The sequence below is a fragment of the Lissotriton helveticus genome, chromosome 12, assembly GCF_964261635.1.
Source record: "Lissotriton helveticus chromosome 12, aLisHel1.1, whole genome shotgun sequence".
NCBI lineage: Eukaryota > Metazoa > Chordata > Amphibia > Caudata > Salamandridae > Lissotriton > Lissotriton helveticus.
Genome location: NC_136073.1, coordinates 62,788,679 through 62,802,886, shown reverse-complemented (window position 1 = coordinate 62,802,886; position 14,208 = coordinate 62,788,679). Strand labels below are relative to the sequence as shown.

Sequence of the window (14,208 nt, the reverse complement as noted above, 5' to 3'; positions counted from 1 at the left end):
TTTGTCTGTAATACACTTGGACTGGCGCGACATGCACCCTGCTGTGACCAACTGACCAATCCCACCGGTTTACCAGAAGTGTAAAAAAAGTGAGGCAAATGTTTTAATACTAGACTCACACTGCACCGCGCAAGCCCAGCTAGTGAGAGAAACTCTGTCCAATGCAGTGATTTAAATTGGCCAGAACTCAGTACCGGCACCTTTTTAATTTGAGAGGGAGAGTACCTAAGAGTACCTGCACTTCTCAAGGAAAATGTAATACTTTTAATTAGAGAGTACCAGCACTTCTCAGAAACAAGCAGGTACTCTTGTACAGGGTATATGCACTTCTATTTTTCCATTTCAAGCACTGCTCCAGTGGGGGTTTTGGGTGCTTCCAATCCCAACAATATTTTTAGGAAAAGTAATGCCAAATGGCACATTTTACAGCACAAATTTCCCCCTCCATTGCTAAGCAGGGGCGTAGCTTGGTCAGTAAGATTACGGGAGGTGGGGGGGTGGTACTTCAATTTTCCCAACAATCACGCTGGCGTATCTTGTGAAAATACATTATATTAGAAGCAGAGCTTGAACGGGCTCAGGGGCAGTGGTTTAGGAGGACTTAAAACACAATATTTGAAACTAACCAACATTTCATAAGACCTTCAAAACAGAAACCAGAGTGAGTGTGTGTGTGTTTTTGTCAGTGTGCATGTAAAAATTCCATGTGTAATCCGACAGTCACCTTATCATACCCAACGGAAACCACTTGTACCCAACACGCCTGTTCCGAAATGAAATGTATGAAATAGTCATGCGTCCCATTTTATGTGGTGTCCCCTAAGGGGTCGGTGGGCACAAAGAATTGTCAGACCCCGCATTAGTTTTTCCTGTCTCCCTTGTTGGCCAATACAGTTCTGAGGACTGACCTGAGGGCCGGCTTTAGCGCTGGTGGCGCCCAGTACGACAATCAATTTTGGCGCCCCACACGCCCAATGACCGCCTCCTCAGATTCTCTCACTAACATCGGGCAAAATTTCTCCTAATCTCTCTAATCATGAGTTATTGCTAAACACACCCCCCCCCTGAGGTCAGCGCCCCCTCCACAGGTCAACGCTCAGTGCGGCCGCACCAGTCGCACTGCCCTAAAGCTGGCCCTGACTGACCTACAGGGACATTCTACAACAGCCATTTCCAAATGTTCAGTTGAGCTTTCGAAACAAAATTTTGAATAATATTAATTTCCCAAATGCATCATGGGATGGTTGCATAAGGAGGATATGGACCTGTGAACTGACTACTGCTAAACTATATCTCACTACGTACTCCCATCTGGAGGTTCCAGGTGACCATTTAATATAGTTTTTACTTGAACCTTTTGGTAACATGGACTTGGGACAGACAGTGACCTGCTTTGGAGAACGTGACTTGCGCCAATAGAAATCAGATGGTAATCTACTAACTAGTAAACTCTTGTTTTTCTGATGGGCGTAACTAGTCCAATGTAAAACCAACACATATGCCACAGGTTTAGCAGGTGGGAACCATTTGCAACTGGTGAACTGGAATTTCCAATTTCCCAACTATTAATTCAGAACCAGCTAGTGCTTGGAAATTGTCCTGCTACTCAATAGCACTAAGACAATGCCTACAAATGCCACATTGTTCATCCAAGTCTGAGCCATGCCAGGACCTGTGAGCTCCCCTAAAGCTTATCCGTGCCTCTCCTAAAGCGGAACTGGTCATTTAGGCTAAGGTGTGGTCTGTGAACTACCATTTATGCCACTGTATATGCCACTCCAGCCCACACCGAGTCCTGTGATCCGCACTCCTATTTCGACAGGTGTGTACAGGAAAACCACTAGAACTGGTCAACCTCTCTAGCTCCAGATTTAGACTGGATTAGAAGAAGAGAATCTCTTAATCCAGGTCCAAGAATTCTTGAACATCTGGACACAGGTAACAATTTTAAAGCATCTCACCTCATAGCCGTTGCGTTTCTTCAGCCGCTTCTTGTTCAGCCTCTTGTTGGCGTACATTTTGCCGGTGGCCTTCATCTGGGTGGCAAAGACCTCCCCAAACCCCCCCTTCCCCAGTACCCGAAAGTCCATAAACCATTCTTCTGTGACAGTCTGCGCCTCCAGCCACTTAAACTGCAAGAACCGGAGGAAGAACAGGCTCTCCTTGTACTTCGCTAGGGCTTGGCTCTCCAAGTGGGCTAGCAACAGCTGCTCCGACTCTTTGAAGAGATCGTGGTGGCCATTCTTGGCATCTTCCTTCACTCGCATGATCGCTTTCTCCTCCAAGAAAGAGCAGAAGTTCTTGGAGGCCGATTCCATGTACGTGTTGATGATCCTCTGGGATTTCTGGCCGCGAAGGTTCTCCTCCGCCATATTGTACTCCTCAATGTCCTTCCAGAGGTTGACGACTGGCCGGAATTCCTCGGTGTCCTCCAGGAACTGCTGGAAGAGGCGCTTGCTGATGGGCTGCTTGATGCACAGGCTTTGGAAGCCCACCTCGATCTGGTCCTTGAGGTGCTCGCACACGGAGATGTTTGGAAGTTTCAGCTTGGCCCGCATCTTTTTGTCGCGCATGGTCTGCGCAGCGCTGGCATCCACGCTCCCGCGGGCCGCCACATAGGCCGAGTTGGCCACCACAGTTTCGAGACAGCCGATGTCCATCTTGGCGCTGGTTTACCTGAGATATATAAACAAGTAGAGCAAGACGTTTATACATGAATAGTTTGTATCATGACATATCACCCATAACATAATTCACCAAAGTGATCTTGAAAAGACAGGCCAGGACAAAATAACTTTTTCATTTCCTTTATTATGTTTGCTATTACTAATATACTGCATAGAGTGAGTCTTATGCATTTTATGCTCCTTTTCTTTGCCAGCAAGGAGAAGATTTATTTTCCCTCTTTTTAAAAGGAATGGTATCAGACATTGCAATGCTGCCATATACTTATGCCAAAGAACTGATGTTGACTCTGTTTTTAACCCAGTGGCTTCTTACATTTATGCAGCATGGAAAGTGATGAGGCTTTGTACTAAACAGCATAATTAACACCAGAGCGCTAGGTGTGCCTAATCGTTATTAGCTCACTGTTGCCAAATTACTTTTAGCTGAGCTATTTTTAAAGTTGAGAATGCACCTCAATTAACTTGTAATCTCCTGTATAATGTGAATTTAATTTGAATTTAAACATATTTGTATAGCGCACGTATACCGGGCGGTTTCATGGCGCTGTGGGGTAGCTCAATTCAAATTACATACTCCAAGCTGGCTTAGGCTGGAAATGCCTGCAAAAAAAGAAAAGTTTTGAGTCTCCCTCGGAACTCCATGTAGGAAGCTGAGGAACGAATAGGTAGGGGTAGGGAGTTCCAAAAGGACGGGGCAAGGACAGCAAACTTGCATCCTCCCGACCTCTTCCTCCTAAAGCGGGGGACCACCAGAAGAGAGAGGGCGGAGGATCGTAGTTTTCTGCTGGGAACATAAGGATGAATAAGAGATGTCATAAAGGCCGGAGCTGTTCCCGCCAGGGCTTGGAAGGCAAGGCAGCCAAGTTTGAACAGAGCTCTCTCTTTAATTGGGAGCCAGTGGAGGGAGCATAGAGCGGGGTGATGTGCTGAGATCTAGGTAAACCAAAGACCAGGCGGGCCGCTTGGTTTTGCACAAGCTGGAGTCGGCGTAAAGCATAATTGGGGATACCATTGTAAAGTGCATTACCGTAGTCTAAACGTGAAAGGACCATCGCCATAAGGATAAGTTTGAGGGCTGACAATGTAAAAAAACGAGAGATTTTACGAATTGTGCGTAAAACAAAAAAACAGGCCGAAACCACCGTGCTCACATGTGAATGAAGAGTGAGGTGTTGATTCAGAGTGATCCCCAAGGTTTTAACAGAAAAAGAAGGGAGAGGGGGGGAGCCGAGCAAAGGGGGCCAAAAAACAGAGGACCAAGGGTTGAGTTTCCCACCAGTCAGGACAAGCTCGGTCTTATCAGGGTTAAGTTTTAGATGATTGGTATTCATCCAATCCCTGATGAATACCATCACTGACTGGAAGGTAAAGATAGAGGAGGAAGAATCAGATAAGTTAAAGATGAGCTGGAGGTCATCAGCGTAATTGAACACTGTGACCTCCATCTGCTGTAACGCAAAAATAAGAGGAAAAATATAAAGATTAAAAAGGAGAGGGGAAAGAGAAGAACCCTGAGGGACACCACATTGTACCTTGTGAGCGGTGGAAGAAAAGTCCGCTAAGTGAACGGCCTGGGTACGATCGTTGAGAAACGATCCAACCCAAGACAGGGCGGAACCCCCAACGCCTGCCGCCTCGACACGGGAAAGAAGGATGGTATGGTCAACCGTGTCGAAGGCGGCAGAAAGATCAAGAAGGATCAGCGCCTGTGGAAGATTGGAGTCCAGCCCCTCTCTAAGTGTGTCCATCACGGATACCACCACCTTCTCGGTGGAGTGCAGGGGGCGGAAGCCAGCTTGAGAAGGGGCTAATAACTTACTAGTCTCAACAAAGGTACTCAAGGTTTTAGTGATATGCCGCTCAAGGACCTTGGCCAAGTAGGGAAGGAGGGAGATAGGGCGATAATTGGATAAAACTGTAAGGTCTGCCCCAGGCTTTTTTAAGATGGGGACAATCGTGGCTGACTTGTGCAAGATGGGAACAATTCCCCTTCTTAAGGAGTCATTAAGAAAGGTCAGGGGAGGGAGAGGGCAAGTTTGAAAAATGTTGCACATAATATGGGCAGGACAGACATCCACTGGGGATCCAGATTTCACAGTAGGGAGAATAGAAAGAAAAGTCTCTTCGGATAACAGTCGGAATTGGTCAAAATGATAAGGGTTAGGCGGTGGAATAATGTCAACAAAAGCAGAGGAGGGGGGTGGAATGTTGAGTTTAATATCTACAATTTTATTTATAAAAAAATCATTGAGGGAGTCACATAAGGGTTGAGAAGGGACTGGTTTGGCTGAAGTTCTGTCTGAAGTGGCCAGTTCAAATACGGTAGCAAAGATTTCCCTCGATTGATTCTCCGCCTGGAGAATCTTATCGGAAAAATAGGAGGTCTTGGCCTTAAGGATAGCTCTCTTGTACTCCGCCTGAATGGAGTTGTACAAGAGTTTGGAGGACTCGCTGTAATTACGCCTCCAAGTGCGCTCTGCCTGACGGGCAGCCAACTTTTTCGCCTTAAGTTCAGGGCCGAACCACTTGTTCGCATCGTGGGAGCGCTTCACTTTAACGCGCCTGAGGCGGGCCACCTGATCGCATGTTGAGGACAACCAACTGTTAATGGCCACTGCCTGAGACGGAATGGACAGGTTATCAATGGCAGGGCTAGATGTTAGGAGAGAAGAACACAAAGATGAAATGTCCACTTTTCCCCAGTTGCGTGCCCAGGTGTTCTTGAGCAAGGACGGCTTCTTCGCTAAGCCCAGATCAAGAGAAAAGGAAATCAAAAGTGATCGGACCAAGGGCAAGGAAAAATGATAGGAGTAGGAATCGAAATATTAAGGGACCAAATTTGGTCCAAAGTATGACCTTGGACATGGGTAGGAGTGTGGATATGTGGAATAAAGTTCAAACTACTAAGTAGGTCGGTAAAGTCTTTGGAGGGTGCATCCTCTGCTGGGTCGGAGGGCCAGAAATTAAAGTCCCCCAAAACCAAAACCGATGAATGATTGACTGCAAGGGTAGCTATTAATTCTTGAAAGGCCGGGAGAAAGTGAACCATGTTTTTTGGTGGTCGATACATGAGAACACAAGTAATGGGAATTAAGAGCGATGTTAAACGAGCAACTAAAAAATCGACATCCAGTATAGAAGGGAATGAAAGTAACTGGAACTGGATACTGGAGCGGACCAGCAGGGCAACCCCTCCTCCCATTTTGCCGAGCCGGTCAGCTCGGAGAGCATAGTACGAGGAGGGCAGGGCTGCCAATAGATTAGGCAGTGACTCAGGGCGGAACCAAGTTTCCGTAAGGAACAATAAATCTGGCTTGTAAGTAGCTAAAAAAATAAACAGGTCAGACTGATGCTGTACTGCCGATCGAGTGTTCAGCAAGAAAGCAGCAATGGTCGAGGGAGGGGTCCCTGGAGTTGGAAAGGAAGGAAGAGGGTCAGTGTGAGAGGGAACCCCAACAAGACGAGGACTGGGTATAAGGGAGGGTAAGTTGGATGGAAGAGTAGGCGAAGGGGAAGTGCGAGCAATGTTCAGATGAATAATATGCTCCCTTGTGGCAGAGTCCAAACTCTAGGCTCTTTGGTGTTACTGTGCTGCATTGCTTCAATCATAGAATGTCTTATGCACTTTGGTTGTTTAAAGCATTTACTTATTTTTAACTTACCCTAGTGTTTTTATTTTCATGTATGTATTCAATGTTTACGCACTTATGAGAAAGTTCTGTATTTAAGTAGTGCATAGTCGTCACTCTGCAATTGTATAACATACCGTAACGTGTATTTGTAAAGGACACATTGACGCAGAAAGGTATCTTGGTCTGAATAACAGATGTTTTTTTTACCGAACTCAATGGTTCTAATTTTATCGACATCAGAAGGATGAAAGGCTGGGTGGATCTGCCAGGATTTTAACCTGTGACCATGAGGTCAAACACAGGCCCCTGCAATGGACGCATTAGTCCACCAAGCCACCAGAGCCGGCACCTAGGCTGTGTACACTGCCTTTGTGAGTTTCTTTTGATCATCTAAGCGCATCTGCTCACTGACCATGGCTGCTCCAGCAGTGCTGCCTAAAAGCCGCCAATGTGCTTCTCTTGAAACTTGCTACAAATAACAACATTTTCGCCTTTGCAGGATTTTCTTGTGAATGGTGCCACCTTGCCGTTTGTATTCGTCTTTACCTTATTGTGTATTAGAACGTGAATTGAATTGTTTGCACATTGTACGGCTTATGTATATAAGCTGGCACAATAAAATAAATAAATACATAAATAAATATTTATGGTAAACACCACACCACTGCAGTTTTCTCCTGAAATATACAGGGGGGAAACACCAAAAACATTCTGATTCATGCACAATTCAGTGTGAAAAACATATTTCGTGTGTGATTCCTCCTTTGCGAGAGAAACATTTGTAACAGGAAGTTTTGATTGCACCTGGGGGGCATGGTATCGCTATCTACTGGGGTGATGAATACCTCACCTTTTTCTGACACCCTTGTAATCTAGCCCATTTTGTTTCACTGATAATGTCACACACCATCCTCACCGGTTGGTGATTTCACTTTGTGGCCCAGTGTGAGGCTCCTGGTAGTGACTGAGTTCTTCTTCTTGTCTGGGCACGTGGCTGATGTTAGTGTTGGCTTCAGTGTCCTGCCCATTTGAGTAGCTTCTGTTAGTGATTGACTTCTACTTCCTGCTCTGGTGTGTGGCTTCTGTTAATGATTGACTTCTACTTCCTGCTCTGGTGTGTGGCTTCTGTGAGTGATTGATGTCTACTTCCTGCTCTGGTGTGTGGCTGCCCTGGTGTGTGGCTTCTGTTAGTGCCCTGGTGTGTGGCTTCTGTTAGTGATTGACTTCTACTTCCTGCCCTGGTGTGTGGCTTCTATGAGTGATTGACTTCTACTTCCTGCTCTGGTGTGTGGCTTCTGTTAGTGATTGCCTTCTACTTCCTGCCCTGGTGTGTGGCTGCCCTGGTGTGTGGCTTCTGTTAGTGCCCTGGTGTGTGGCTTCTGTTAGTGATTGACTTCTACTTCCTGCCCTGGTGTGTGGCTTCTGTGAGTGATTGACTTCTACTTCCTGCTCTGGTGTGTGGCTTCTGTTAGTGATTGACTTCTACTTCCTGCCCTGGTGTGTGGCTGCCCTGGTGTGTGGCTTCTGTTAGTGCCCTGGTGTGCGGCTTCTGTTAGTGATTGACTTCTACTTCCTGCCCTGGTGTGTGACTTCTGTTAGTGATTGACTTCTACTTCCTGCCCTGGTGTGTGGCTTCTGTTAGTGTTTGACTTCTACTTCCTGCCCTGGTGATTGACTTCTGTTAGTGAATGACTTCTACTTCTGCCCTGGTGTGTGGCTTCTGTTAGTGATTGACTTCTACTTCCTGCTCTGGAGAGTTTGATCCTGCTAGTGATTGGCTTACACTTCTTGCCCATGTGTGTGGCTTCTGTTATTGTCTGATTTACACTTCCTGCCAAGGTGTCTGGATCTTTGTGAATGGATCTCACTTTGCGTCCAGCTGTGTAGCTCCAGTTAGTGACTGTCTTCCACTTCCTACTCTGGTGTGTGGCTTCTGTGGTTAATTGGCCTACACTCCCAGCCCAGGCATGTGGCTCTTGTTAGTGATTGGATTCCTCTTCCTGCCCAGGATTATGGCTCATGTTAGTGATTGCCCCACACTACCATGCAAGGTTTGTGGTTTTTATTAGTGATTGGTTTACTCAGGTGTACTTGTTAGTGATTTGCCTGCACTCCCAGCCTAAGTTTGTGGTTTCTTGTAGTGATTGACCTGCACTCTCTGCTCACGTGTGTAGGTCTAATTAGTATGTGTCTTCCACTCCCTGTCCACGTGTGGCTTTTGTTAGTGGTTGCCTTCCACTCCCTACCCAGGTGTGACTCTCTGTAGTGATCAGCCTACACTCCCTGCCCAGGTCTGTGGCTCCTGTTAGTGAATGGAGTGCACTCCCTGCTCAAGTGTGCAGCTCTTCTTAGTGATTGGCCACCACTCCCTACCCAGGTGTATAGCTCCTGTTAGTGATTGACCTATACTCCCTGCCCATGTCTGTGGCTCCTGTGGTGATTGGCTTCCACTTCCTGCCTACATGTGTGGCTTTTGTTAGTGGTTGCCCTACACAGGTGTGACTCATTATAGTGATCGGCCTACACTCTGCCAAGGTCTGTGTCTCCTGTTAGTGGTTGACTTCCACTCTCGTCCCAGGTGTGTGACTTTTGTTAGTGATTGTCCTCCACTCCCTGCCCAGCTGTGTGACGTTTGTCAGTGGTTGTCCTGCACTCCCTCCACAGATGTGTGACGTTTGTCAGTGATTGTCCTGCATTCCCTCCACAGGTGTGTGACTTTTGTCTGTGATTGTCCTCCACTCCCTGCAAAGGTGTGTGCCTTTTGTCAGTGATTGCCCTCCACTCCCTCCACAGGTGTGTACATCTTGTCAGTGATTGTCCTCCACTCCTTGCACAGGTGTGTACATTTTGTCAGTGATTGCCCTCCACTCCCTGCACAGGTGTGTACATTTTGTCAGTGATTGCCCTCCACTCCCTGCACAGGTGTGTACATTTTGTCAGTGATTGCCCTCCACTCCCTGCACAGGTGTGTGGCTCCTGTTAGTGGTTGGATTACACTTCCTCCACAGGTGTGAGGCTCTTGCGCGTGTGACATTCATGGAAGCAGGGAGGAGATAAGCGAGGGTCACGTGGCTGAAGTAAGCAGCAGGACTGTAGCATCAAAAGGCGCCCTGTCTGATCCCCTCGGGAGAAGAGGCGTGAGACGGGGGCCATCCTGCTAATCTGCTGAAGATAATCGTGTTAAAGGCTCAACCCTCCAGGTAGAAACCTAGAAGGAACCTCTGCACAGCCCAGGAGGGAGGAGGCAAAAGACGACGGGGCAGAGAGGGAGTGAGTGACAGAAGCAGAGGAGGAGGAACAGAGGGTAATTCATCCAAAGAATAAAACATAGAAGAAATAAGTGCACAGGATGAAGGAAAAAGGTGGTAAAGGAGAAGAAGGAAAGTGAGGTGGAGGGCATAGTGGAGAAGAGGAGGAAGCTGGAACAGAGGAGGAGATGGGCAGAGGGGTGTAGAGGGGCTGGGAACAGAAATAAGAGGAGGGGTGGAAATAGGAGGCAGAGAAAGAACTAGGGGGGTGAAGAGGAAGTGATGAAAGGATGAGTAGGTAAAGGAGGAAATGTGTAGGTGAGGAGAAAGTAGAATGGAACCAAAGAGGGATAGGAAAAAGGAAAGGAATTAAGAGAGCGGTTCAGATGTGGAAGAGCCTGGAGATGGGGAGAAGGAGGCGGTTCACGAGAATGAGGAGGAGGGAAAAGTAGAGCAGTGTGCCAGGTACTGAGGGGCATATTACCCACAACTAGCGATATTTATTGCTAAATGGGCTTAGCGAATTTTTTTTATCGCCAAGCATCGCCGGATATTATCGCAGAGATAACGTGCTATTAGCAACGTTTATCTCTAAAGCTATCAAATATCCGGCGATAGTGGCAAAATACGTGAATATCGCTGAGAATACAGCGATATTCACGCATTAACGCCAATAGGGTCTTAGCCATAATATCCACCTCTCATTGGATATAATGGCCAAGAACTGGTCTGGTTGCAAACAGAAGGGAGAGAGAGAGAGTCAGTGGATTCAGTCTCCCTGGTCATGCGAATAAACAAAGTAGAATCCACTCAGAGTGGTGGGGATCCCTAAAGTGATGGGGAACACACAGTGTTGTTTAAATGCCCCTCACACACCAACAGGCCCCTTGGTGTCATGCTTCATCAATCTGTCCCCCTTGATGTGTCCCTAAATTACCACACCATTAGGAGACTCTCGAGGGTCTAGATTCACACATTTTTTGAGTCTATTAGGCATCCCCCTTGTTTACACTATCTGCCCAATTTGGGAATAATTGTTAAACAGGGCTTCTCAATTTAAGCTATATCAGGCCAGCTTTTTTGAACTCTGCATCTCATCTCGGTATGTGATGGCCATAGTCAATGGGGTAATCACGGAGGTTCCGCAATGGTTAAAATGCCCCCCAAGATGTATCTCTATTAACATTGCCATATTGACCATATTACTTTTAGGCTCACTCTCTCTTAACCTCCTGGGTCTAGATGTACATATTTTGACTCTATCAGGCATTCCCCTTGCTTAGACATCCATTCTTAAACAGCGCTTGGCCGATCCTGGGTACATTAATACCGCTTCTGATCAGTACTTTAATTATACAGATGCGCGTTCACACCGCATTTCCCATTAGTGTTAATGGTACGCGCATGCGCGGCTTCACTCGCCTCGACGCTTGCGCACACGCAACTAAGCTTAGGTCTATGCACGCATGCGCGTCTCCAGACTTTTAACCGGGCGCGCATTTCCGGATCTACATTATAACAGTCCCCGTATTTGGGCATTTCCCGGGTCCTATCATTCAATCCACAACAAACTAATTGCTAATTAGGAGAGTATAAAAAGGACACCAGCGTTTCTAACGCTCACTTCATCGGAGCCGCGTTGAGGGAAGGCAGGCGACTAGCTTTTGCAGTAACCGTGAGTTGGGCCATGACATTAAGTACTACCTTGATGCTTAAGGGAATTTGTGTGTACAGCAAACAAAAACCCTTGTATTAATGTCTTTTAGGTTACTTTACTGAGCAGTAAGGAAGGATCCCCCAATAACACACATAGGCTCATGAGGTTTTGATTTTGAGAACTATAAGTAAGCCTTTTATAAACCTGTTTGTTTTTCTCTCTCTTTCCACCTGAGTAGAGAGTATTTCCACACTGTGATTGTATGTCTGTATGTTGCTGTGTTTGTCCATTTTTATCCTTACAGGGTTTTGCGACCCTCACTTGGGGCTTACCCTTTTACACTAAGAGAACCAGCTTTCCTCTCTTAGTTTGTGTACTATAGACCAGTGTGTTTATTATGCTTTCTTTTTGCAGGTTTTCATCGAACGCCAATTGGGCGCAACTGAACCTACCTATATATAAACATTGTTAGGTACATTACACATTGTTGTAATAATTTTTTATATACACTTTTACATTTTACATGTGAGTAAGGGGAGGATCTGTGCTTATCCTTGTCCTGAAGAAGGAGCCCCTGCGCTCCGAAACATGTTGACACTTTGAGGCGGTTGTAATACCCTAATATGTATTTTTACAACCCCACTTTGCACTTCTTTTACTAATACCAGCCGAGGATTTAATAAAATTATTTTTACCTACGTGCCAGGTATTTTTTAACCACTCACTTTCACCTCACCTCACTCACTCCTTTAATAAACACACCCCCTCACATAGTTCACTACCTAGTGCTCCTGGGTAGTCGCGAGTCGTAGCACGCCGCATCCCGCAGAGGGGTGCGAAGGCCCCGATGATGAAGCATGACACCAAGGGGCCTGTTGGTGTGTGAGTGGCATTTAAACAACACTGTGTGTTCCCCATCACTTTAGGGATCACCACCACTCTGAGTGGATTCTACTTTGTTTATTCGCAAGAACTGGTCTGAGCAGGTGTTAGCTTTTGGAGATATTCGCGCTTCAGCGAATATTTCCATCGCTACGCCTGCGTTGATAATAGGCGATAGCGATGTTAGCGACTGCTTTTAGTCGCTAACAGGTTGGGTATGCCCACTTTGAATGTCATTAGCGATAAATATCGCTGACATGCAAAGCGGACCACAAACCGCTCGCTATCACCTAAAAGCTATCACTAACTAATGTTAGAAACAGCTTGCTAATAGGGCGATGAAATTATCGCCGCTTTCGGCCGCTAAAACGGCGATAATTTCATTTCATCCGCCTTGATAATATGCCCCCGAGTCTGCAAGGGGCGTAGTGAGGGGAGTGATTTCAGGGATTTTTTCCTCCAGAACTGTAAATTCAGAAATTTAAAACTGGTGTGATTTGGCACACGTGGGGGATAAGAGAACAGAAAGTATTGTGCCCAGATTCCTGATGCTACAAGTTACATTGTTGAACCTACCTTTTCAAAATCTCAGTGGCTAAACTCAGGATCCAAGCTAGGAAATAGACCCCCTGTCTCTAGGTTGGGGACCCTGTGACACCCTTCTTTTGCCACGTTTGGAGGGTTGCTGTTGTTTTGGACTTCGCTGTTTGTTTGGCCTGTCCGGCAATTCTGCCACCTCTCGCGGCCCCCGCTTCGCGGGAGCCGCTCGCGGGTCACTGAACTTTGTTGTTGTGACCTAGTTGGGACCCAGAGGACCGCGGACCACCTTGGAACCATTTGCAGCACTCACGGACAGAGGCGGGACTGCGAGGACCAGCCTGCCCAGCGGCGCTGATCGGCCGCAGCTGGTCCTCTTCCCGCCCCCTCCTGCATTAAAGATCTTCCAGCGAGTGTACCAAGTGGGAGCCTCCTTTTGCCACGTTTGGAGGGTTGCTGTTGTTTTGGACTTCGCTGTTTGTTTGGCCATTCTGCCACCTCTCGCGGCCCCCTCTTCGCGGGAGCCGTTCGCGGGTCACTGAACTTTGTTGTTGTGACCTAGCTGGGACCCAGAGGACTGCGGACCACCTTGGAACCATTTGCTGCACTCACGGACAGAGGCGGGACTGCGAGGACCAGCCTGCCCAGCGGCGCTGATCGGCCGCAGCTGGTCCTCTTCCCGCCCCCTCCTGTATCTTCCGCTCATTGGGAGAAACTACAACGCGCACGCGGGACCAAGCACGGGGCTAAGCCCGGGCCAAGGGCGGGCCCGTTTTAGCCCGTTATAGACCGAGTGAGACCGGACCGGGCCACCCCTCTAACGGCCCCTATATTGGACTTGATGTAAACCTGTATGTATTTTATATTTATTATTTGCTAACTCATTCCAAGTTAATGATTTGTTCCCAATTGTAAAAGCCTACACCATGTCAACACGGGGAAGCCGAAGTAAGACAGCTGCAGGAGAGACCCAGCTGATAGGCCCCCTGGACAGCTTTATCATCAGGGCAAATAGTTTTATAGCCCAAGGTATTTCTATTATGGAGCGAAGAGTGTCACAGGACTTAGCCCTGGCCAATGCTAAAAGATCTTCCCTGGGACTTTTGGCAACCGCTAAAACAAGGGATCATGGTTTGATGAAAGTCCGTGCTGATATCCATACCCTCCCAAATACAGTTGATTTATCGGCCTCGCATTTATTATCCGACTCCCAGTTAAGTACGGATTTGGAAAAAAAACCCGACCTAGCCACCCAAATTACACCAGAGGAAGCAAGACAGCTGAGGGGTAGGAGGGAGGGTGCAGTGCGGAAAAAAAGGGAAAAACAAACAAAGTCAAAGTCCAACAAATTAGAGGGACATCACAAATGATAGCAGAGAAGCAAGATCATACTGAACGGAGAGGGGAGGGAGATAGGTGCACGATGCCCCAAAATCTAGTCTTGGAAGAGACCCCCGGCCCCACTTTGCAGGATTTATCGGCTAAATCTCTAGAGGGTAAAGTGGTAAATGAGGTAGATGGTCAACTATTGAAAATTATGCGGGATCTTTTTGAATCGTGTTTTA

At 47.1% G+C, this 14,208-nt stretch overlaps 1 protein-coding gene across 1 annotated transcript in view; it reads right to left on the bottom strand.

Moving 5' to 3' along the window:
* The window catches only part of LOC144798479 (rhodopsin kinase GRK1-like), a 129,060-nt gene extending 126,392 nt beyond the window's left edge, over nucleotides 1–2,668 (bottom strand). The window contains exon 1 of the mRNA XM_078669377.1: nucleotides 1,962–2,668. Within this exon, the coding sequence (XP_078525503.1) occupies nucleotides 1,962–2,660 (699 nt within the window). The 5' untranslated portion in view covers nucleotides 2,661–2,668. The remainder of the gene's footprint in view (nucleotides 1–1,961) is intronic.
* Nucleotides 2,669–14,208: the final 11,540 nt, after the last annotated feature.